Raw genomic sequence first — 25,971 nt, forward strand, 5'->3', positions numbered from 1 at the left:
CTTCATAGTAAATAAGAACAACCTACAGACTTGAGCTTTTTATTGGGGAACACACAGTTTATTCTTGCCTTTACAAGATTAAAAAAAAAAGTTTTATGACCCAATACTTTTCCATGTAGCCAAGTTTTCAGAAGGTCTAAATCAAATCTTCGTTCTTTCTAACCTCCTAGTTGTTGTAAGGCAGGGTGTCACTACTTTCAGCAAATTTGCACTTGCAGAACTCTACTCAAAGGATCAGGACTATTCACCTGAGTGGAGGTCTGAAAGGACAACTTAGAGAATCAGGGAATGGAAAAGCAGCCAAGATGCCATCCCAGTCCTCCCATACATGTTAGAGATTAAAAAGGCAAAATCATTTGAAGTCCTGTGTGGCAAGTATGGCTAGCTTAGTCAGAGACACTGAACGGTTCAGATGAGGTATGCAGGCAGTGTTATTTCCTTTAGATAGCTGGATGAAGTGTGGCCTAACAAAGCTAAAGTAACCTTGCATCGTTTTCTTAATCATGCATCAGAGGAGAGGCAATTTAAGACCAATAAGCACTAAGAAAATTGTCATGAGATATGAAAGCACCCTCTCATCTACTTACTGTGCTCGGTCATTAAATGAATTTACCTTAATTTTCCTAAAATTCTCTCCATAGATAGGCCTGTAAATCCTCTTTAAGTGTGTCACTTATCTCATTTTTGACAGCTCTGAGAAGCTCTACTGAGAAATCAACAGAACTTTATAATCCTCAATACCTACTAAGAATTTCATGAATGTAAGAAACCCATAAAGAGTGAAAACAGTGCACAGATATTAGTTTTTGAAATAATGATAAGTACTACAAGAACAAAATCTAATGCCCCCAGTTCTGGTCTTGATATCCTTGTGCATGTCAAAATTTTCAATGCTGAATGTGCAAAATTAGTCTTCCAAGAACATCTATCTGTTTTCAGTAAAAGCAGCAGCGGATTAGCCTAAAATAATATATTTGGTCTATATTTATCTAAGGTAGTGAAAACTGAGCAAAATCTTTGGAGCTGAGATGGCTGTTTTTCTACTCATGACTAACACCATATTTTGATATAATTTACCCTCTGTTTTCATAGTACTCATAAAAATAATTATATTTTGGCATAGGAGTAACTCAGTGAATTGCATCCTAAACATCTTATCAGCCCAGATAGAGTACAAGCTCCAAACCCAACAACTGTAACTACCTTTTATTCTGGACCTTACTCAGTGTCAAACATGATTTTTCTGAGAGTGGAGAAAGGCTGAGCTCGGATTTGGATTTCAAATCAACCATCTTAGATGTATCTGGATGTACATGTTTTGTAAGAGTCCTGACCTCAATGACCATTTGTGAAAATCAGGTTCAGTTTGGGGATGTATCCCATCTCTGTTCACTCAGAGATGATTTTAAATCTGACAGCAAACAGTCCTTCTCACACAAACCCATGTTTGAATCCGACCTCCAGCTGTAACAGCTAACATTAAGAAGGGCCATGAGATATCAAACTCCCTTGAGAAAGTAAGGCTTCACTTCCCATCAAATTCATGAGGAGATTCTGGGCAGAGAGAGAAGTAGTCTCAGGAGTGCTAAGGCCTTCTTTTCACCAGCTCACTTTTGGGTTCAGAGCTTCTTTAAGCCCAGAAACCAGGAGAAGGGACAGGAATGGAAACAGGGAGGAGGAAAAGATGGGGGAGGTGAAGAGGTAGATGGCAGGATGATGAAGACTGTTGCAGGTAAATAACACTTGCAGAACAAATGCCTTCTCTTATCTGGAAAGCACCCAGAGCACCACTAATGCTGACACACTTACACTGATGTCACTCCTGACTTGTGTAAGCAATTCTTACAAGCTTCTTTTGTTCCGGGTAGGTTAATTTCAATAAAATATCCAATTAAAGAACAGATGCAATGCTACGTGGCACCTCAAATATTGCCAACACACCTCAAAACCACTGCTGACCAAAAATTATTCACTAAGTGGAGAATGACTTCAAATAGGGAGACACAATGCCAAGCTGTATACTGCAGTTATGCAGAGATCTAGAGACTGTCACATGGGCTGTAGAGCAGTCTGGATGCAAAAGGTGACATAAATTGTTTTGTAATATGATGCTCTTCATTGCATTTCTCTTCTATCATATCGTACATGGTAGGGACAGCCCTAGAGCTGGGGATATCAAAACATTCAAAACAGTAGTTGATTTTGTGGAGGAGAAAGGTTTTATTACTTACTGTTATCTGCCAAGGACTTAAGAACCAAAGTGGGATCTACAAAGATATAAAACATGTAGGACAAGGAATTAAAATAACAACTAGAGCATCTTTCTCTCCCTTGTTTTGTTTTCACTCTAAAATAGACAAAATATCAGATATTACATATGAGCCAAAGTCTGATGTGCGATCTGACGTTCACACTGTTCCTTCCTCCTTTTCCACCCTTGTTTCTTGCCCAGTATCTTCTTTTTCATGTGGACTTTTCTCTTTCCCTTACTCCTTTTAAGTTTACCTACTTCATAATCAGAACTGCTGATGCTTCAGTGGCTGAGATGGAGCACAGCAGATACCAGAGCAATGTACACTCCAAGCACACTCCCAACCACTGGAGCAGCAGTAGCAACTGCAGAATGTGGAAAGGGAAGACACATCCATTTTCTTGGGACTCTTGGGAAGGTGGAAGAACACCAAAGAAGGGTGGCAGAATCACAGAAAAGGCAGCAACTCTTATCTGTTTTTAAGATCATGTAAATATCTTTAGACTTCAATTTTTCCACACCTTTAGTGTTTGTAGTGACTGCAATAATCCATCCATAGGTTCACTAGAGGTTAGATTTTTGTGTGTGTATCTTTTACAAATTTCTCCAGGATAAATTAGAACAATGATAATCAATATTTTCATTCCACCTTTGAGCTGACCCAAAACATTTTTCCTAAAAAAATTCATTCAAATCCATTTGTATATCTCTGAAATATTATTTCATAGGATTTTTTAAATAAAAGAGTTTGCTAACATCTATGTGAACCCATGAAATATCAAATATTAACTGAACCTTCTTTCTTTGGTCAAAGCAATACATGGCTGACCACTTTTGCTGAGTTCCATCTGGACAAAGAGAGGCCTCAGTATCAAATCCTTGGACATAATTAGAAAATCTTGTACACAATACAATATCATACTGACAGAAGCTATCACCAATTTTTTTCATCATTTTTTCATTTGACAAACGTTCATTTCGCCTAACATTTCAACGTTAAAAAAAATTATAAGATAAATCAAAATAAATGTGGTTTTAGATTTTTTAAAAAGAAATGGAGAAATCTACAGTGTACCTAGGTCTCTGGGTTTTGTAAATTTTCAAAGTCTCAGTGAGACACAGCACAAGAAATATAGAACAAAATCAGCTCAGATACCTTCATAGGGAAAAAATGGAACACTAGGAACAGCTTCCCAGAGCAATCAGGATTAAGGCAAGTCCTGCTTTATGATTTCATCTTCTCCTGGAAGTGCAAATGAAGATGTCAATTCCAGACAACCCTATTGGTATTTTTCATTATTACATTCTCTCCCTTTATTTTGTGTGGACCTCTCTGTAGAAGCTGGAGAGGGTTTGAGGTGTCTAAATATAGGTGTCTGAAGGAAGGGTTTATTTCAGTTGTCTCAACATAGGTGCTTTTTGTCATTTGAGACACTCCAGGATATTCCACCTGATCTCTGACTGCCAGCCCAGAAAGACATAGGTCTCCCATAGGTGTTATGAGAGCCCTGAGCAGAGGGCCTGAGGGCAGTTCATATTCCACTAGATTTAGGCAACTGAACCAAGCCCTAGGTATCTGCATAGAGGTAACTTTCTGAACTCTCTTCAGTAGACGTGTATGTAATCCATGGAGTTAATGCAGTCTGGATGCTCTTCAGTGACCAAAAATCCACTTTAGCGTCAGCTGGGACTATCCAGAGTGCCAGAAATTGGGTTGGTACAGCAGTGGTGTTATCATCAGAGATGTATCTGAGATGTTCTGCTACCACTGGTGCTGAAAGAGCCTCTAAGTGGCTACTTCAGCGTTTCAAAAACAAGCAAGTAAAAGAGCAGCTCAGGATTAGACTGGAGTTTGGAGACATTTAACCTCTGACATGAGATACAAATATTGCTAACTTCTACAACATTCAAATAAAGAAGGTAAAAAGTTTTCAAGCAGCACAGATTTTGCAGTTTTTGAAAGGTCTGCATTGAATGGCAAAGAAAGGACATTTAGTGGATTTTGTTCTGTCATATTCTTACATACAACAGAAATCTGAACTATGTTTTTTAAATAGTCTTTATTTTTGCAGTCTATTTACAAGTAGTTAGCTAAAAAGATAAAGGTATCTTAAAGCAACCCCTTCTAGTTTCAAGTCTTGCTGTGAGTTATACGCAGTCTTATGAAGTATTTTTGTTTCTTATGCACGAGATATATGATTAATTTATGTTTCGCTTGCCGTTCAGCCTTAGTTTTCTGAAACTGTGCTTTAATAAGGTAGGTAGATTGGTGAAAAAACCAAGCTATTTCAGAAAGGTGCACTGTGCCAGCTTGGCTAAGTCTGAAGGCACCACTGTAGGGTTCTCAGTACTTGACAACTAATCAGTGCTCTTGCTAATCATGCATGAAAAACATACGGGCTTCCTTTTCTTGTAAGCAGCCTGCTGCTGTGCGGACGGATGCAGTTTGCAGCACACCCCATGGATGAAATATGCATTTAGTCAGAATGTCATAATTTCTCCTGGGTGTGCTACTGATGATTTCAATGTTATGTTCACACGCTGTATATCATTCAGCCACTAGTGATCAACGTCAGTATCACTGCTGCTGTTCTGTTCCCATAGACAGTTTTATGACTGATTTCCAAAGAGACTTCTAGAACAATGCTAAACACTTCTGAAAAATCCCACTGTTGAGATTTCTGTGTACTTTACTAGTGTCCAGACAAGAGGGGAGTTTTTTCCGGTTAAAAAATTTGGAACTCAAATTGTGTAGAAATCTTCTTACATGGGCCTTATAATATGTAGGGTTTTTTTAAAGTGCCTGCTATTGAAGAAGGGCTATGAGGGTCCTTCTGCTAGGACCACACTAGTGTTTTACTTAGAAAGAGAATATAAACGTGGATTCTGACTTTCTTGAAGTGAGAGCAGATATAAACCCTGTTAGTCAATCCTGTAGGACCTGTGGGAAATGCTGTTACATACATCTGAAGTTCCAGCATGGCATAGTGCCATACACATCCATATGTTACAGGTAACAGATTGTAGTCAGTCTTTGCTGGGAAAGATTCTTTATCTGGAAACCCAGAAGAGCTCCAAGCTCTAATGAGAGGAGTTGGGTTGTACAGTGACCAGATGCTTGTTCCTGGTACCTCCTTGGGCTGGTGGAACTTTCCTGAGGACCAAGCGTTTCACTTCCAGGACAGCCGAGCTCTCCCCTTGTCTCCTGCACCAAGAATGCCAGTTATTCCTGGCTGCTGAGTCCCATAAATATTGCTGGCAGCACCAGCTTCCCTTTTATGGAGGAGCAGCTCTCCTAAAGCACAATTGCCCTGGAATGCAAAAGCCTTCCTGTTGGAATCAGAGTTATTTGTCTGTAAATTAAGCCAAGATTTTTTTCTTTAATGTTTTTTTAAGTTGGGTGTGTCAATCTATATTTAGGAACCCAATTGTGGCCCTTTTTCCTGAGCCATTGCTTACTGCTCAGGTACTTCTTCGGCTGTCAGTAGGTTCTACTCCCTGCTGAACTCAGAGATATCTGGGAGGCACAGAGGCACAGGCCTAATTCTTTCCAAGTCCTCGGGGCTAGGATTTCTAGTTGCCTACTGCAGACTTTCAGAGATCCACGACTAATAGGAGATTCCCAGAAACAGCAACTGACATGGAATTTAGATTGAGTCTGGGCTTTTGTCAGCTAATGGGTTTGTTGCAGCAGCTGATGAGAGCTTGAGCACAATTAGACAAAAGGAGGGTAAACATTTAATCTGGGTATCAACCCATTCCAGCGAACCAACACTTTTCAAAAAGATCCAGAACCATGGTAAATGCTCTGGTACACATCAAGCACAGGAAACACTTGCATGAAAAGTGCCTCATACTATGGTTTACAATCTCAGTTTTCTTTCTCAGTGCAAATGAGAGCGCTGCAAATTTCTCTATATAAATGTGTTAGCATATGTATTTACACATATACAAGAAAACCATCATGTTGATTTCATGGACGCTCATCTACTGATCCTTTGGGTAAGAATTAAACACACACTGGCCTGCTAAGACATCATAATTTCACACCAAGTAATTGCATTTGGAAGCTTCTGCTGCAATTTAACCCAATCGTTTCTTTGTTTTTAGAGGATTTGTGAGCTAAAATTGTTATAAATGGCAACCAGCCCAGTGGATCAGCAGCAAACAAGGTTCTGTCAGGCTGGAGACCCCAGTTCAAGGACTGACAAAGTGTCTTGGGCGTTGAGCCAATGCACACTCGCTGTGCTACAGCAATGGCAGGGCAGCTATGTAATTCCAATTGCTTAGTTGAAATGTGATGCTACCAGATGTAGAGGCCACCACAGCTTGAACCCTGCCCTCACGGCCACAAAGAAAGGATATTAAGTACATACCAATGGGGAGGAAGAGCCATGAAAATGTGGAGGAAAAATGTGTAGTAAAATCTTTCCTGAGCTTTAATTGCAGCTTTGGCTTTCTCTGAAGGGTACGTGACTAAAAAAGCAAATCCACCATCATATTTACAGATACTTCAGTTAAGTGATAGATTGTTATCTGAGCCTCGGAAAGGCAGCAGTCAGGGAGTAGCATGGTCTCTGCATAGGCCTGATTTTCAAAAGCAAAAGGAATGTGGGCACAAGGAACTTATCTTGGGCAAATATCTCAAACAAAAAAAAAATTATCTCAAACAAATCATCTTGAAAGATTATCCTGACCAAAGCCATGTTTTAAACTTACACCAACAAAAGACAGATGAGAATCTGGCCTGTGCACTTAGAAAGCAGGGGAGGGGGTTGACAACATAAAGCTGATCCTGTGTGCCATTTAATAGGTCCAAGCAAGTGAAAAAGCTGTGACTGAAAAAATTGTGCTGTTAATGAAAAAGTACAACCTTTCTTCACTTCAGAATCACTGATGGACTACCCTTAAAATGAATGGTAGGAATGTTCAGGGAAATTATTTTCTTTCTGTTTGGCACAGACTTCGTTATTGATGCAAAAATACATGTTTGCACTGAAAACAAACAAAACACCCTATAGAACTGACAGGTGCACTTAAACTACTTAGAAGTTGTATCAGCCACATTTATTGAATCTACTGAATTGTTTATAAAAATGTCGAGCTGATTTTAATTACTTTTCCTTGTTTGTCTTAGATCTCCAAGATGCAGACACTTCTGTATGGAGTAGTAGAACCACATCCCCCTCTTCAAATGCTGTTACTTCTAGGCCTGAAAATATGCTGAAGAGTAGCACAGAGATGTTAATCAGAAATGTGACTGAACAATTCAGTAAAAATTCCATTGAAAAGCTCTACTTTGACTTGAAATCTGCAGTAACAGAGAATGCCTGGATTCCAACAACCACTCTTCAATACTACAGCACTACAGAAGAGGTAAGACAGAAGAATTACTGACTTTTATTAAGCCTCCTCCACTCTGTGCACCCTGATAGCTATTACAGGTGGATGTTTTGTGGGCTTAAAAAACAAACAAACAACAACCGCAAAAAAACCCAACAACAACAACAAAACCACCAAAACAAAACCAAACAAACTAAGAATTACAGTATGCAATGACTTTATTTATGGATAATTGGGTCCTAAAATTACAGACATTGTTTACAGATCAAAGCAAGAGAAATCTGTATACTTTAACTTGCCTTAAAAGGAATCCTGGCCTTGGCCATGGCCAGCCTATCTACTGACTGACAGGCAGAGTGGAGACAGACAGGTGCTTCTTGATCTCTGCTCTGCTGAACCACAAACCGCCCTGGCAGAGCAGGGGAATGGGGCTGCCAGCCCCAGCTCTAGGAGGAGACATGACAGGCATTCAATACCTCCAAATCAATTTCCAGTCTTCTTTTTCTGCAAGACTTAGTTCGGTAATCTGAGAGCAAACCTGGAATCACCACTGGCAAAATGTGCATGGGTAGTTAGAGCTAAAGCATGCAGGACATTATTGGTCACTGTATCACTATCATCACATAGTGGTTTAGAACTGAAAATCCCTAAATTCCCTGGGGCTTCTCTTCCAGGAGACCACACTACTCTCAATGTATTGGGTCAGGCAAACATGTTTCAGTTACTACTATGTGTTGCTGTGGATAAGACTAAGAAATGTGTTTTGTATTTGGGAAGGCTGTGGAGAGTGTCAGGGTCTGTAAACTCAATGGTTTATGGACCCTGACACTGCTGTTCTAGTGCTGATGGTGGGAAGGGGCTGAGCTGATGATGGAAGCACTGTACCCCATTTCCCAGCTGATGTAAGCAGTCCTTGTAAAATATGATTATTCCGGAGGCAGGCTGAGCTTATTTCCTCATGCCTTCTGTCCACATAGCATACCTCCTGCACCAAATATTGCTTACTTCCAAATGGAAATGTCCTATAAAATCTGGTATTAGCCAGACTGCCTCCAGCACTCCTACTAAATAATACAACCAGAGCTAGAGGAATGGTACCATTTGAACTGCAGAAACTACTGCCTCCTGTGTTCCTACCCCACTTCACCTCCTGATGACATCATTTGCACTGAGCAATTGCTTAGGTCAAAACTTTCAAACTATAATTCTGATGATATGCATATCAATGAAAAAAGAATTAATAGCTCTTCCTTGGAGCCTCTAGCTGGTTCTGGACATTTGAATCTAGATATACCAATCAGATATACCAATCTAGATATACCAACACACGAACTTAAAATCTATGGCCTCCATCTCTGTTTCCCAGTCTTTAGAATGGAATAAAAAATATTTTTTGTCAAACTAGCAGGAACGTTTAGAGGATTAACTGGATTTAACACGATACTTCAAAAACACGTAGACTGAGTGCTGAGTATTGTTGTGAGGAAGACAATACCTTTTATGAACTGCATTTGCCCAAGCTGGGTCCTCTTGTTTGTAAAAGTAAAGCCTTGATATTATTTGGCTGTGCGCATACCCGTTTTGGGGGGACAATAGTGACATTTCAATTGAACAAAATGTTTGATTTAGAGCTGCCTTGGATTTCAAGTAAAACTGCAGCTTGCACTTTGAATCCATGACAAAAGCTATGCAAAGCCCATTTCCTCTTGATTAGAGAGACAGAGAGGCTAGTGTTAAAAAAAAAACCAACTCAGGAAACCTTGGGAAAGTGTCTGAAAGGGACTTTGGAGCCTGCTATTAGAGACACGTCCGGCAACTCCCAAAACTCATTTACAGTTCTTTTTTCTTTTTTAATTAATTTCTTGGCTTGCCACACAGATCAGTAAGTGTTAAAGGCTGTGTGACTGCTGATCTACTAAAAGCCCATTTATGCAATACCAGTCTGGAAATAATTACTTGCATTATGTTGGCTATTCTATATAAATATATTGCCACCAGTGAATGATGGACCCTCCTGTTTTACTGCAGTGCTGGCATAGGCATCTGTGTCAGACCTTACCCTTGCAGCAGCTTTTGCTGGATAACATACAGAAGGAAGTCTCAAAACCAGTAATAAACCAGTTCTTCCCTATTAATGCAAAAAGATAAAGATTCTATGATAGCAAGAATAAGACTAATAAAGTAGGAACTTCTAAATTATGAGCACTTGTGAGAAGCAATAGCATCATTTTTCTCCACATATTATCTTACATTATCTGGAAGAGACAAACAAATATTTTTTCCAAAACTCTTTAAATTTTATTTGTGGTAGGTTCCACTTTTTTCCCTGAATTTTATGTTTGCAGTGTTGATTATGTTTTTTCCCTTTCACATATTACATCAGCTTAAATAACTTACACCTAAATATCTGAATTATATCTTCCCTGCAAATTCAGATTATGGATGTTTTCAAAACTCCTTATAATGATGTGAGCTCTGCTTTTGAAGAAAACACAAATTACTTGCAATGTTATAATTTACAGAGAGGAATTTGAAGTAATCCAAACATCCCAATAAGCCTTCAGATCTCTGCTTCTCTAGTGCTGGAAAAATACTAGTGTGGTTTATGCCATTAGGTCCAAAACCCATGATCATCTAAAGATGGAATCACACTGTAAAACTCTCTCACCTTGAATGATTACCAGACATCTATATCATTTGAATCCCAGTTTAGGTCTAAGAAACACACCTTGTGTTTCCCATCAATGGTATGTTTACCCCTGTGCTAGCTCTTTGGGGCTTGGTCCCTCCTCCTGTCTGAAGTATGTGAAACATCTCTTCTGAGGGAGATCATGTTCTGCGATGGACTTGAGAATGGCATAATAATCAATACATATTTATATTGTCACTTCAGGTGATGTTCATAAAGTTATTAATCATCCTAAGCTTTGCAGAATAGAGCCCAGCACTTTCAGTACAGTGTACTTAGGACCAGGCATAGAGTTCCACTGGGACAAATGAAGTTTTCTGTAAGTGTGGGTAACACCCTTGAGTGCTCAGACCTTTGGTTTCAGAACAGAAGAATGAGAGCTAAGGTTTTTCAGACATTTGTATCTTGTTTGACAGGCTGATTGCCCAGAAAAATCCTAGAGCAGCAGCTCCCCTAAAAGGCAGACTAGCATCTGTAAACCTAGAACCTTTTTCTCCCTAAAATGGGGCAAAAGTGATACAGTGTTCAATTTGCTTGAGGTACTGCTTTTAAAAGTTAAAATCCCACATGCATCATGCAGTACAGAAAGACGCAGAATTGTGCCATTCCCACTGAAGAAAGTAAATGTCAAATTCTTTCCCCTTTATGCAATCCTAAATTCACTCCATGGCTGCTATTTGAATATCTGAAGGTGCAAAACACTTCTGGCTACATTTCTTTTCCCTCACCCCACATACACATATACATGATTTTTAAGAGGCTGAAACCTAAACAAGGAGGAAATGGGCATGCATGGCAGAAATGGCAAGTTTCCATTTTTACAGCAGCCAACTTGGAGTTGTGCACAGCTTTTTTGGTGCAACGTGAAAACAGAGAAACTTTCTTGCTTTCCATGGTGTGTGTAATTTTAGCTTGGGAGTTATTTGGGGGATGTGGGAAGGAATTGTTTCAAGGACACAGGTTGATGCAGAACAAAACAAGCTGAGATGACTGCTCACAGACAGACTACTCTTCTGCTGCAGACATCAGCTCAGTGTCAGGCTCTGCTGGGACTCTCCTGAACACAAGACCTCTGGTCACAATGCCATAGGGCCAGGGAGAGGATGGAGGCCTTGGTGGTCTATAGCTAACCCCTTAAAACATCAGTGTTTGGGATACAGGAGCTGGATTGATGGGTTAGTGATGGCTGAGGCCAAGAGAAGGGCTAGGAGGTGGGGTGGCTGTGAAGAGTGGCAGGCATGAGGAGAGCAGGCATGCGACATGAAGTGGCCATGGAGCGAGGCAGGTGTGAGGTGAGGTGACCATGAGGAGTGGCAGGTGTGATGAGGAGGCACATGAGGCAAGGCAGCTGTAAGGCAAGATGGGCATGAGACGAGGCAGATGCAAGGTGAGGAGGCTGTGAGGCAATGCAACCATGAGACAAGGCAAGGCAGCGTCAAGTGAGGTGCAGCCAGCGTGAGGTGAGAGTGCCGCCCCCCAGCAACAACGGCACCGCCTGAGGGGCCCCCATGCACCAGCAGGAACGCTTGGGAAGACAAGACCCAGGGGAGAGCCGGCATGCAGAGGAAGCGTTGAGGAAGGAAGAGAGGTGGGGTGGGAGAGGAGCCGGGAGGAAGGTGGGATCCATAAGGAGCGAGGGGCGGCACCCCGAGGCCGGTCGCCTGCCCGGTGGGCGGCAGGTCCCGGATCGCCGCGCTTCACCCCCCGCAGCGAGACGCGAGGAAATCGCCTCTTGATTGCGGAAGTCGGCGGGAAGGGCTCCGGCAGAGTCAGCCCGGGTCAGAATGGCAGCGTGGGAAGTGGCGGCCGCCTCCCCCGCCTCCCCGCTCCTCCTCAGCCACGGGCGGGCAGCCCCCCCACCCAGGCCGGTGTCAGGGAGGCGGCTCGGCGGCCGGGGCAGCCCCGAGCGCATGCAGCAGGCGGGCGGCCCGGCACAGGGCTCGGAGCCCGGCGGGGAGCGGGGGCCCCCGGGGCCCGCCGCCGCCACTTCACTTCTTCAGAGCCCCCCACCCCACCCCTCCGTCCCTTCTCCTCTTCCCCTCCCCGCGAGGGTTTTCGGGGTTAAAAACTGTCGGCGATGCTGAGCTATGGAGCGGGATTCGCCCTGTGGACGGCGCTGGCCCTGACCAAGGTGAGCGGCCGGGAGGAGGGGGGCGGTGCAGGGTCTCCCGTCGCAGGTCGCAGCTCGGGACACTCGGGTGCGTTCGCGCCGGACCGGCACAGCTCGGGGACGGGGCTGGGGGCTGAGCCCGGGAGGCGCCGGCGGGTCTCTCAGAGCTCTCCCCGCTCTCCGCAGGCCGCGCTGGGGCAGGCGGGATGCAGCGCCAACCTGACGGAGCGGCGCGTCTTCGGGCAGAGCGTCCGGCTGCGCTGGGGCGCCGCGGGCCGCGCCTGCAACTTCAGCCTGAGCGGGCGCTCCGAGGACGGGGAGGCGACAGGCTGCCAGCCCGCCCACGCGGGCAACGGGACCTACGACTGCACCCTACGGGGCCTGGAGGCCGGGACCTGGTACCACCTCCACATCGAGCCGCTCTCCGGCGGGGAGGCTCTCAACATCTCCGTGCAGACAGGTACGGGCGCGGGCGCCGCAGGTGCACGGGGAGGGACGCCGGGCTTTTCCTTCCCGTCCCCTTGTTTCGCCCTGCTCCCAGAGGAGGAGGGCGATGCATTTACAGCTGCGGCAAACGGACAGCGTTTGCTGAACATAGCAGCCCTGCGCTTAAGTCCTCCTTAGCCCACTGCCAGAAGAAAACACTGCCAACAGTTAGCCGAGCAGGTTTGAAAGGAGAAGGTGCTGTGAGGAGACTTGGTCAGAAGAATGCTTTAAGAAGTAGTAGCCCATAACATTCTTTGTGCTCATGCAACCCCATTGTCTTCATAGTTACTCAAGTGACAGGTTGTTTAATGTGTTTAAAATACAGTCTATTTCATAGCAGGTAAATCCTCTTCAAGGATAACTTACCGTTTTATCCCATTTCCATACTTTTATTTTGTCCAACCACAGTTTAAAAGTCAGAAAGGCTGAAACTTCTTGCTTCTGTTTTTTCCTTGGATATCACTAGTGAGGTGTTATGATGTACAGTTGTGTGCAGAGCACTTATAGTGTCACATCCATGACTGACTGTAAAAAATGAGCCAGTAGTCTGACAGAGTGCTGCCAGGGAAGGCTCCCTTTCTGCATTTGTGTTTGTGTGTGCATGTGAACAATTCAGCTGTGAAGCAATGGACAGCATAGGGCCAACAGCTGCAGTGTCAGAACTGAACTCTTTCTACCTGTATCAGTGGGGGGGTTTTTTATGATGATGAAATATAATATTGTCCAACCTCTTAATGGTGGTAGTTCAAGACCCAAAACAGAGATGTCTGTAAAGAAGGTCCATCATTAAATGCCTCCCCGATTTGCTCCCGAAATGTTAGTTTCAGAGAGATACTTTGCAGTATTAGTATTGAAGATTACAGTAGCCAAATACTTAATAATTACTTGTTCACAGATATCACTTTCTGTCAGAGCTTTTTCCCTGCATTAACTGTACAAATGTACTAAATACCCTCCATTAATTTGCTTTGGTAAGTTAAAAAAAGTCTAGTGACAAGTCTGCTGGTGTGATAGCTATACATTAAGCACAAGTCACGTCACTTGGTAAAAATGAAAAATGATTTCTCTGCAGACAGTGATTTAAATCAGTGTTGTGCATCATACCAACTGTTTTTAATATTGATGACTTGTAATGTGAAAATTGAAAGAATAGATCAACTGCTATCAAGTGATGGGTACAAATCACCGTCATTTCTGTATAGTAAAGTTCTGTTATTGAACACTTGCACAGAAGTAGAGAAAAACATACTGCTTTAGAACGTATTTTGATTAATGCATAATCGTTTAGACAGAAGCTTGTACATGCCATTTATTAATTTTTTATCACTAAATAGATTTTGCAAGGCTGTAAGATGAAAGTGATTGATAGCAACTGATGATTAGAGTCATATTTCATAGCTGACATCAAAGTGAAAAGTCTGATTTAAGTTGAAATACTGCAGATTAGTGGACCATAGTTGAAGTGAGATTTGTGTTTGGATTTTGGATAGCAGAGATCTGTCAAAAGCAAGAAATAAGAATAGAAGAACCATGAAGGTTTCCTGCAAAAAGCAGTACTCATAATGCTCTGTGGTTCCTTGCTTCCCTTGATTCAATCACAAGTTGCATTGCTTGATGCAGTAAAATGCACAAAATCCAAAATTTGTCATTTTTTTCTAAAGAATGGTTTTGTTATGCCTGTCAACAACCTGTATTGTACTGTACAGACTAAGCTTTTTGATGAAGAATGAGAGAGGATCAATCCTCTGTAAGTTTCCACTAGGGGCAGCATTATAAACCAGTTTTCTTCAAGCTCTGATGTCAGTAGTTTTAGTTTATGATCTACTGTGAGCCTGAGTGTCCATAGGCAGGTGTTTCTGGAAATCGTCCTGTGAATATGGAAGTATAAGCCATATGTTCAGCCATATTGTAAACAAAATTTCCACTGATTTCAATGGTAGCAGAACTGAGCTGCCATGGGCCATCTAAAAATATGATTCTGACCTTGGTATTCAGTGAGGTTCCGTTTCTGAGCTCTTTTACTAAGGAACATGGGCTAAGCTGTACTTTGAAGGTGCCCAGCTTTTTCCACTGACTATCAAAGGAAGCTGGATTGAACCAGGAACCTGAAGTTTAGTTGATTGAAGGGAGAGGAATCCCATCTCATATGTTTATCTTTTGCAAAATGAGATTTGAACATCTGTATCATCTTGACACAATAAATGCAGACAGAAAAAGTTTCAGATTCGTTTATATACCTACTTCAAAAACTAACTTTTTGCTCAGATTCAATCCTGTTAAAATTTTCATGTGCCAGTTCTGAGTTCAGTTTTCATCAAGTTTCTTATACAAAGTGCTTGAGTAGTTAAGTGCATAACATTCAAAATATTTTGTTAAATTTTGCACGTAAACTTTTCCAATTAAGAACTCAAGGTGAAAGCGATGAATACTGCATACTGTAGTTGCAGTGGTAATGTGAAGGCTTGGAGAGTATCAAATTCCTAATTTCATTTGGCCTTTTGAGTATGTAATGTCACATTAAAATCACAATCTGTGTTGTTTGGAAGTTTAATATTCTAGTAGAATAATGGTGCAGCTCACCAAGATTGCTTAAACTCTCAAGTAACACCAGATTCACCTTTGTGAATCATTGAGTAGAAAAGCAGCTTCTATTTCTCTTATGGATGCAGAGACATGAAATCTAATAATGTATGGAATACTGGTACAACAATCCACATTAGACCACTAAAGTGGACTCTCTTTACTCAAGAAATTTTGATTTATGGGTTGTCAAAACAACAAGTATTTAATCCTGTAGAGCAGAAGTAAAATAGATCAAAACGATGCACAATACAGTCACATATGCACTTTATAAGCCAGGGATACACAGACATGCAAACACACACAGTGGGGACAGTTGATATTTTAGTAGAACAGGCAAGAAAGAAAAAGCTGATAACGCCATTTATCAACTCTGAGCTACAGACTAATTTTCCACTGCAAATCTGAGAGTACAGATGTTAGTAGGCACAAGTTTGCATATTTGTTTCACATTATTATTTGCAACTACAATTTGTTACGGGGGTTTTTTATATACATATATACATGAAGCATCACATAACACCATACAACTAGTCAGCATGCTTGACATTGTAAAATTGGGATAACACACACAACTGTTGGTCCTTTCATGTTATATCCTTTATTGTTCTCAGTAAAACTATTTCTGTCACTGAGAGCTGCTCAATGACAAAAGATGGTAGAGTTCTGTCTTTCCTGATTTCAGATAAAATACATTTTAAGTTCTTAACTCTCCGAATGTCTGTGCACCAGTGTAACTGTGTATTTTGGTGAATGACTAGGTCTTTAATTAAAATTCTAGTTAAAAACAGTAGTATATGAACAGATCCTAAATTACAGTTAAATTTCTGAATTGAAATTCAGATTTGAAATATCATCTTGAGAGCTGTGAAAAACAACTTGGCAATTACCCTGCTTTCAAATATGTCTTCTAATGTAGGCTTATAAATGCTATTTCAAAATTGTTTTCTACAAAAATATTACCGTGATATATTATGTCACTGCCTAATCCGAGCCTTCTGTACTGAGAGAACTAACAGGTAAATAACTTTTTATTAGAAAAACCATTAAATATTTGAATGAAAAGAACTTAAAATTCTGCCTTCTAGGGTGCAGACTGGTAGAGTGTTTCTTCATTGTAATATGTAACTCTGTAAATGCCAGAGACATGCCTTGGCCATGTGTTCACTCCTGTAAATTTCAAATTATTTGGGACAAATCTGATTTATTAGCCATCTGTAGGAGCCATATGTGACATAACTCTAACTATGGACTGTATAATTCTATCATCCATAATCATGTAATGGTTATGATCATAATTTCAAAAGACAGAGTACAAGAAGTAAATAAATAACCATGTTTTAAAGATTTTTGAGGTTGCATATCATCCCAAAGAAATGGATATTTGTACTTAAGATGATGCAATCAGCCCTCTACTTAATCTTCAGAAAAGTCCTTATGAAGTAGGTTACTGTTTTATGAAGAGGGAAAACTAGGAAAGAAATTGATAATTTGGTAGGAAGATGGCTGAGACTGGCAGGAATTCCCCACTGCTCAGTCCTGGGCTCATATCTCCCAGTAATTTTTTCTCCTGTGTTGTGCGGGTGTGTTTCTGTGCTTACAGGCTGTACTTGGGAATCATGTCATTGGGGTTGGACATAACCATATCTATCATGTCTGTGAATTGGATCTGCAGCAGCTGTGCACACAAAGCGTATCCTCTTCCCAAAAAGTGAAAATGGAGTTGCAATATAATTCAAACACCATTAAGTCTTCTGAAAGATGCCTTTGTAGACTAGGGGACATTAATTCATATATTATCAAATGGTATAAAAATATCTTTGTGAAAGTATTTCATTTCTGTGATGTATCAGTGTTGTATCATTGCCAGCAGAGACTTGTATAACAATGTAAATGGTTTTTTAAGTGTTTGTTTCCATCCAGGGCTCTTTCAGTCCAGGCACTTCCCAGTCTCATTGTTCCTTTGTTCTAGCGGATGTACAAAGCACTGAGTGTTTTGTTTTCTGGACCAGATAGATTAGATAAAGTCTGAATTTCTGAACTTCACCTTCTAGGCACGCAACTTTCTTCTTTGCTCATGCACCTTAGAAGACAGATTACCCAGGACAGTATAAGTGCTTCTAAAAATGTAGATATCTTCTTTTGTCAAATTTGGCAAATAATACAGATTACAATGTTGATTACTTATGCAGGACTGAAGAACAGTCAACCTTATTCTAACTTTGTCAGAAAGAGGGTAAACTTCTTGACAGTTATCATGACTTTCTCTCAACGTCAGCCAAATAAAACCCTTTTCAGCTGGCTGTGGATCTGATCATATTTAGTGCTGGAATTTATTTCTGACTCCCAAAGTTTGACCTTTTTGATTACAACAATTGCCTTCAAGGAATGAGATTATAACCCCCCTTTTCACTTTTGCCAACATAATAGTCGTTAGTGGCTTAGTATATATTATAGGTGGAGCTGGTAGTCAAGCCTATTGTTAAGATTTCCTGGCACTTTTCATTAAAACCTCCTGTTTCAATTGCTGTAGTTGGGTGAAGTTTTATCTATTTGGCCCGAAGTTTTATGTGCTTAGTCTTTGACTTGAGTTTTAATTTAATTTTTTTTTATTTTTCAGATTTAAGCAGATTTAATTTGGCCTTTAAGAATGCAGTCAAGAAAAGACAGTTCATTTTATTGATTGATTTTTTTATTTAATTTTTATCTCTTTTTCTGAAGAGCACTAACATCTCTGTTGTCCAAAGAAAGAATTTGAATTTAAGCAGAGACCTGGGTTCAAAGGGACACAGTATTTTTTGGAGTCACAGAAAGGTTGAGGTTGGAAAGGACCTCTAGAGATCATCTGGTCCAAGCCTCCTGCTCAAGCAGGGCCACCTGGATCCAGTTGCCCAGGACTATATCCAGTCAGTTTTTTAATGTCTCCAAAGAACGAGGTGCTTCTTTGACATTCCTAATATACTTGATTGATAAAGCATACCACCACCAATAGCTGGCACCACAATGTTCTCAGCTTTGTATGAAGCAATTACACCCTCTACACCATCCAGGCTTTGAAGAAAAAGCAGCTTAAAGAGTCCTAGGCTCTCCTGCCACTGTATTTGTAGGGTGGGTGTAGGTTCGACTTTGTCATTTTAGCCCTTACAGTGTATTTTTTAGTTATGTGATCTCACACCCTTTTGTCTGCTTTGTTCAGGGAACCAAGCAGCAATGACTGCATTGGAAAAATGGTCTTGTTCTTCTGTGTTTAAGGTTCTGTGTTTAAGGTGCTGGTCATATAGAGACTGCAGTTCTCAGCCCGGATGCACCATACATTCCCTGTCTGATGCTAGGGAAGAGTAGCACAGAGTGGAAGGCAAATTTAGTTCCTAAATTGATGGGGAACCCTTATCCTTTAACTTCCCAACTTGTGAAGGCTTGATTTTGCTGCTTTGGGTTGTTTTATGATACCTTTTTAATAGGCAATTGCTTAACCTTATTGGGAGACATAAATGTCAATACCTTAGTACACCAAGATGTAATACATTTCTTTTTAGTTTGCATGAAGTCTTGTGAGTGATGTAATACACCTGAAGAATAAAAGCAACCAGACTCTGTTTGAAGTAGTTGAAGCTAATACTAAAAACAAAGGATTGTTGCCCTTAAAATTGTGTAAATGTTCACGCCCATTAGTGATAAAGTGTTTAGTGATGGTGTTTAGTGTGAGTGCTAGGAAATTAAAGCTGCTGCTGCCATTGTATCTATAAAGCTACATTATACTGAGGCACTGAGTGTAATTTGCTGGTTTTTATTAAAGCTGTTACAGTTTTACTATCAGCAGATTTCCAAGCTTGTAATAAACATCCACAGTGGAAGTGTTTTGCTACGTGTCAATGAGTGTGTACCAATACAGAAAAGTAACATTTCTGAATTCTGCAGGACTCTCTTGTAGACAGGTTTCAGTGACACAGTGTTTATAAATCGAAAGAAAAAGACATTTTGAAAAGTATTGGCAGCACGATGATGATAAAGGGAGAGTTTTGGAAGAATTTTTGTGCTGTTGTGTAAAATTTCAGATAATTGTAATGCAAGAAATGGTTTAAGTTTTCTCTTTTTTTCCTAACTACAGATCCCTTGCCGCCATCTCGTTTGGAAATTAATAAGGAAAAGACTACACTCACAAGCTTGGAAGTTCAATGGGATCCTTCCTCAGGAAAGGTGGACTTCTATAACCTAATATTATTTGATGATGATAATAAAAAGATACAAGAAGTCTCCGTACCAGGAAGCATTTCAAAAACAGAAAATACTTTTTTTAATCTCATCCCTGGGAATAAATACAACATTGTCCTCAGTGCAGTCGCTGGAAATAAGACTACCCCAGAACTTCACATAAGTGGATATACTGGTAGGACTTTTATTACTGTGATTCATCTGATTAAAACCACATACAGTAGTCTGCAGTTCTGCATGTTGAAATTAGCAAATGTATATAATTCTTCTACATGGCAAGATCTTTATATATATTTTTGGAAGTACCTATTGATGATAAATAGAAATAAAACAGGAATATCTGACTAACATAAAGAATTGTTTGCTAAGAATGGAATGGAGTCATGTTGGTATTGTGTTGGTATTTGGGACTGGGTTTTCACTAACCCTAAAGAAACCAAACATCTTTCAAAAGTAAATCTATTCAAAATTGCTGAGATCATGGAGATAACGGTTAGAACTTAGGCATGTGTTTTTTCTATACCAACAGTGCAATCCCCTGTGAAAAATATCCAAGTCAGTGTCAAGACAGACACTATCCATGCTTCATGGTCTCCTGGCTTTGGGCATGTGAATTGTTACAGGCTGATGTTACTAGATAATCATGTCCCAGTTCATGAGATTCATCAGGAAGATTCTCCGACCTCCTACACTTTTTCAGGACTTACAGCAGGCCACCTTTATAACCTCTCTATCATAACCCAGGCTGTGGGATGGGAGAGCAGCAGTTTTCAGTCCGGACAGGCATGATTTCACAGGAATTCATCACAACAAAACAAGAAGCTAAGACCATAATCAAATAATATTATAGGACATATTTCAGAATAAAAAGTGATTCGTGTTCCAAGTTAGAAACACCGTAAGCTTATTTAACTCCTTAAGTTACCACTCAACAAAGTTAGCAGGTAAATTAGCTCGTAGTGTGTCTGCAGCTAATTTAGCTGCCCTGCTTAATGTGGGCAGCTCCATTAAACATGTAAAGTTAGGTGTTAACAGTCTGAGCCCCAGTGCCCTGACTCCTGTAGCAACTTCTTCAGTGAATTGGGGCAGTGTGTAGTCTGGTTATTTCACTGAAGTGAAAGTACTAAAGACAGTTTAACTCCATGATTCATACTGACCTGAATGGGAGATATAGAGCTTGTGAGTTTTTTAAAAAAATATTTTCTGTGGCTTTTTTTCTCTGAATTTCAAAATAGCTGCACTCCTGAAAAGGAAGTGGAAAAAAAATGTGGAGCAGCTTAAGAACTTTAAAATTGAATGTTGGTGGGTTTGGGTTGTTTGGTTGTTTGGGGTTTTTGTTTGCTTGATGGCTTGGTTTGATTTGGGGTTTTGTGGGTTGTTTCTTTTCACAAAGAAATACTGATCCACAGAACTTGAGTTTTAGATTTTTTTTAGGAAGGTTTTTCAGGACAGTGTTCTGTGGTCATTAAGATAAAGATAAGATGACATCCTACTAGAGTCCAATAGTTAAAACACTTACATAGGCAAAAACAGCCTTTGCTTTCCTTAATTTCTGGGAAGAGCAAGGTACAGTTTCTCCTACAGAAATGTCATCATGTAGACATAATTTACATAAACAATATTGTCGTGTCTAAGACACACAGATGAGCGCTGTTGTCAACTGGGCTGTTTTGGGGATTACTCTTGTTTCATTTTATTTCTTCAGACTTTTTTATTTCTTCCTGTTGTGGGGTGCAATAATTTTAAATCTCACAGGTATTGTTGGAATGTAAACGCACACCATCTAGCTTGCAGCACAGTCCTCCATTTCAGTACCTACTGTGCTTCAGGCCTGAGTAATTAAGATACTGGAGGTGGCTATGCTTTTCTTTTGGTGGAGCATTTGAATAAAGGAGTTTTATTCAAATCCCGTTTAGAGTGGTGTAAATCAGACGTAGGTGCAGTAATGCCATAATGTTTACCGAAATGTATGCAGGCATCTGTTAGGAGCGTGTGCACGATCTGTTTTATGGTCAAAGTGACTAGTGTGAGTGCAGCCATGGCTAAAAGATTTTCTGTTCCATGAAGTAAGAGCGGTCATCATAAGACATGTCTCTCTCAGAAGTACAGTGTCTTACACAGGGCTGGGTTCAGTTTCCCTGTGACCAGACTTTGCCCTTTTACTGTTCAGGCAAAATTGTTCGTACTCCATCTCATGTAACTGTTCAACAGCAAAACTCAACTATGGAAGTTTGGAGACAACAGGTCTTACATGTTTTGTGGTGGATGTATTTTATTCTCTTTCTTACTTTCTTTTTTTTAGCCCCTGCTGAAGTCTTAGATTTGACAGTGACTAATGATGACAGCTTAGATGCTTTAAAAGTTAAGTGGAGAAAGCCTTTGGGAAACTTCGATTTCTATAATATCACTCTGTCTCATCTTGGATCAGTTAAAGGAGTCAAAATTGTGCGGCCACCAATCACCGAGACTCACTTTGATAAGCTAACTCCAGGACGTCTTTATCAGGTTACTGCCCGCACAATCAGTGGTGAACTGTTTACTGATGGGATGGCAACTGGCAGGACATGTAAGTCTTCTGCTTCACTAAGAATATTGTAAATAATGCTATTTTTGCCTACATTGGCCTTGTAGAAAATCACTGCAAGAGAAAATGGTTTGGATTCCAGGCAAAATAAGATAAAGAGCACAATATTGTTTCAGGAATACCCCTTTCTGACTCTCTGGCAATAGTTAATCTGTCAGTCAAAAGCAACTCCAGCATATCTTGTAAGCAGGCAACAGTAGTGCATTTTGGACCTTATAGTTAAGTGAGTTTGTTACAAAACTGTTGCACACAACTGCACTTCTGACCAACTTTGTTATCTTGAAATCAACTTAGCATAGTATATAGAAGGAGTTACGTTATGGGGAAGTGTGCATGTAGTCAAATTATTAACAGGTTTTAAAGTAATTTTGCAAGGTCCAGTCTTATTGCTCTTTCCAGACACAAATCTGCAAACCAGAAGAGATTAGGTCTCAGCTTTCTTTACTATATACGGCTTGGATTAACAAAGGCATGTGGGAGCCTGGATAGAGCTGGGTTACGAGTTTCTTATTTTCTTTCAGAAATAATAATTTTTTTTCAAGTATCTCTTGTATGAGTTCTGAACCTGAAAAATCCTGGCATAATTCTCCCACAGCATTACTGGACACAGAGATCCATCATATTCTCCACACCAGCCTAGCACAACTCGAAGTTAGATGATAAAAATGTAAAAGTGGGTGAAGAACGCATACATACATTGTTAGTAGACTCAGAGCCAAAAAATAGAAAATGTGTATGTGTGTGAGAGAGCTGAATATTTATTTTAGAAAATATTTCTCGTCTACAACTAAACATCTCATGTGAAAGGCACATCCTTGACATATCTAGTTGCTATCCCATTCTCAGTGCAGGCTGGTAGAGCCCTGAAAAGTCTTTCATGTCCAGTAAGTACAAAGCTGGACTGGTAACATGCATGTCTGTTTTGTTGGTCTAGCCTACCATTTAAGTCCTTTAACATTACCATTTCCATCTAAAAGGAGAGCTTCAGGCCTCACTCAATGCCACTGATCTCCAGATTTGTGACCTAGACCCAGTGCTTTGAAAGCTGGAGATTAGAAGTCCCATTTCCAAGGATGCTGATCATGTGCAATTCCTTCCTTTGACTCTGCCATAGACACCAAGAGCTTTGAAAACAGAGTCACTTCAGCAGAAGCTTAGTGGCCTAAGGATAAATTTCTGAATCCAGGCAGTCAGGTCTATAGATACTCTTAGGATCCCTCTGTAACTCAGAGAGCCAGGTGCCCAAGAACATAATACACATTACTGTGTATTGAGAGGGTACCTACAACAGCAGAACCTGCCAAGGAATGTTGTGGTGAGAAATATGGATATCTCAGAGACTAAAACTTTGTACCATACAGGTGTAAGGATGTCCAGCCAGCCTGACAAGGCTGAACTTTATCTGTTATGATGTAAGTACATCTGTGCTTCCTAACAAAACAGTGCGCTTTTATTCACTCGGAGATTGAAACACATCTCACATATTCACTGGCATATGGGAGTTCTAGATTTGATACCTAGATACCCATAGGAAGTGAAACTGGTGAGTATTTTGTGGTGCTGGTAGAAATCTTGCAATCTTGTGCTAGGTACTAAGCAATTAAGTATTAACTAAGCCAGATAAAACATGAAAGCATGATTCTAGCCTTAGTAGTTTACAGTTAATACTTGCTAATGATCTCAGGGCTCCAATGGTGATCTCTGAATATTGTAATACTAAGCTAGAGGTATCCTGACCTACGAGTCTGCATCTGTCTTCCAGTCTCTGCTTGGTATGGTTAATATTTAATTATTTCATGAAAATCAGAAAAACTTCAGTGGTCCAGTGTGACCTCCAGCAGTAGGGTGAGAAGGTTGAGCATGTAAATTCAGGACCCTTGAAGTGCAGGACAGGATGGAGTAGAGGCTTTAATTGACCTCAGTTTTAACTGGTACCTTACAACTGGGAGGAATTAGGGCATACAAAGGTGGAAGAAGCTATCTTTGTGGAATAAGCCATCAGACTTTGCATTTCTGCTGCTGAGACTAGAATTTGACCCATAGCGGTTGAGGTTTTGACTTTAGGTGTGAAAAATTGATTGACAGTTTCTGCATGAACTTAAGTGCAGGAAGCAACAGGGAAGCTAACTGAAAACCAAGAGATGCATCCAAGAAATACACAGGGGAGATTTTGCCTGCCCTGAGAAGGGTTTCCCATTTCTGAGGTCAGAAACCAGCAGGAAAAAAGTGAGTGGTTTGTGTGGGGAAGAGTAAAAGTTTTCTTTAAAATGAAAGCCAACCTTTCCGACAAGATACCTCACATTGCTCTAGCTGGTCCAAGTACTTGTACAATAGCTATGCTGCAAGACATGTTTTTCCAGCGTGCAGTTATGTCTCACCAGAAGTACTCCACTTCAGTATTACTTTTTTGCTCTGTTCTTCCAGTTCCCCAGAACGTTTCAGAGCTGCAGGCCGGTTCTGGTGGCTGGCTGAGGTCTCTGCGAGTGACCTGGCTGCCCCCTGCGGGAGACTGGGAGAGGTACCACCTGCTCCTTTGGAACCGCACGGCCCTGCTGCTCAACACCACCCTCGAGAAGAACACTACCGAGTACCTCATCTGCGACGTGGGGCTCATCCCTGGGAGGGAGTACGGCGTGGATGTTGTTGTGGAGAGCGGTGATTTGCAGAGCAAGACTAGTTGCACGGGGAGAACGGGTCAGTGTGCTCATCCAGGCAGTGTGAGAGTGCAAAATGTTCAGCTGGGCTGTGAATACTCAAAGACTACTTGGGAATCCATAGACGAATTTCACATTAATACAGTAAAAAGGAGCTCCCTTGTAAACTACAGAAACAATTGGTATTAGCAGTTCTGTGAAAATTTTCAGGGTTATTTTTGTGGTAATTGTTTTGTTAGTGAAAGTTTTAGGAACTATATCACCATTCTGTCATGACTGGGGCATTACATTACATCTGCACTTCACCTGTTATATTTTGTAGCTGATTGGAGGCACCCTATAAAGTTCTTAAAGAGAGCAGCACAGGTCTTCCTGTATTGTTCATCAGTATGTTTCTTTGCCAGTCTGTATAAAGAATATCAGCAGTGTTAACCAAAGCTTCCTGAGGTGTATATTAGTGTGGCTGTTCCATAGCATACCAGTTCTTGTTCCTTTGCTCCATAAAGAAAATGAGGTTAGTCGGTTCAAGTCAGTCTTTCCAAAGGAAATCCATGTATACTTCAAGGACAGAGTGGAATTCTTTCGCAGTTTGTTAGTGAAAGCCACATCTGATTGCTTCAAATTTAAAAAATAATTGTAATATAATTGCTAGAATTTCTGCTCTATGGATACAGAATAAGTGCAATTCAGAGGAAAGAAGACCTAAAGGGGGAATAAGAGGTAAGGCTCGAGCCTAAGCCTTACCTCACTGCAGAATGGGAGATTAGATAGGGCCACTCTATCCTGCTATACCCTTACCTGTCATTCCCTGAGACCGTAATTTGTTAAGTTCACACAACAGCAAGACTGGTAGAAACTACAGAACTGAAGCTTTCTCTAACTTCTAGCAAATTTGGTCAGAGCAAGGCACAATCTCACCTTCCTTACCTTGACATATGTTGCAAATAATTTAAGTTTATGGTGTTACTTTTAATTGAGTCAGCTAAGCCATTAATAGTTGGACTCAATGATCTTAGAGGTCTTTTCCAACCTAAGTGATTCTATGATTCTGTAATTAGGACA

At 40.7% G+C, this 25,971-nt stretch overlaps 1 protein-coding gene across 5 annotated transcripts in view; it reads left to right on the top strand.

Moving 5' to 3' along the window:
* The window catches only part of PTPRB (protein tyrosine phosphatase receptor type B), a 63,761-nt gene that overhangs the window by 2,624 nt on the left and 35,166 nt on the right, over nucleotides 1-25,971 (top strand). For 3 of the 5 annotated variants that reach the window (XM_051795874.1, XM_051795876.1, XM_051795873.1), the window contains exons 3-7: nucleotides 7,389-7,627; nucleotides 12,580-12,853; nucleotides 19,568-19,846; nucleotides 21,974-22,237; nucleotides 24,680-24,949. In XM_051795874.1, the coding sequence (XP_051651834.1) occupies nucleotides 7,389-7,627; nucleotides 12,580-12,853; nucleotides 19,568-19,846; nucleotides 21,974-22,237; nucleotides 24,680-24,949 (1,326 nt within the window). Of the gene's footprint in view, nucleotides 1-7,388; nucleotides 7,628-12,166; nucleotides 12,415-12,579; nucleotides 12,854-19,567; nucleotides 19,847-20,200; nucleotides 20,445-21,118; nucleotides 21,133-21,973; nucleotides 22,238-24,679; nucleotides 24,950-25,971 lie in introns of those variants that run through there. The other 2 variants (XM_051795878.1, XM_051795877.1) reach the window with 2 other exon arrangements.

This window comes from Manacus candei, unplaced genomic scaffold (assembly GCF_025592945.1).
Source record: "Manacus candei isolate 608988 ecotype Guabito, Panama unplaced genomic scaffold, ASM2559294v1 h1tg000043l, whole genome shotgun sequence".
In the NCBI taxonomy this organism is placed as follows: domain Eukaryota; kingdom Metazoa; phylum Chordata; class Aves; order Passeriformes; family Pipridae; genus Manacus; species Manacus candei.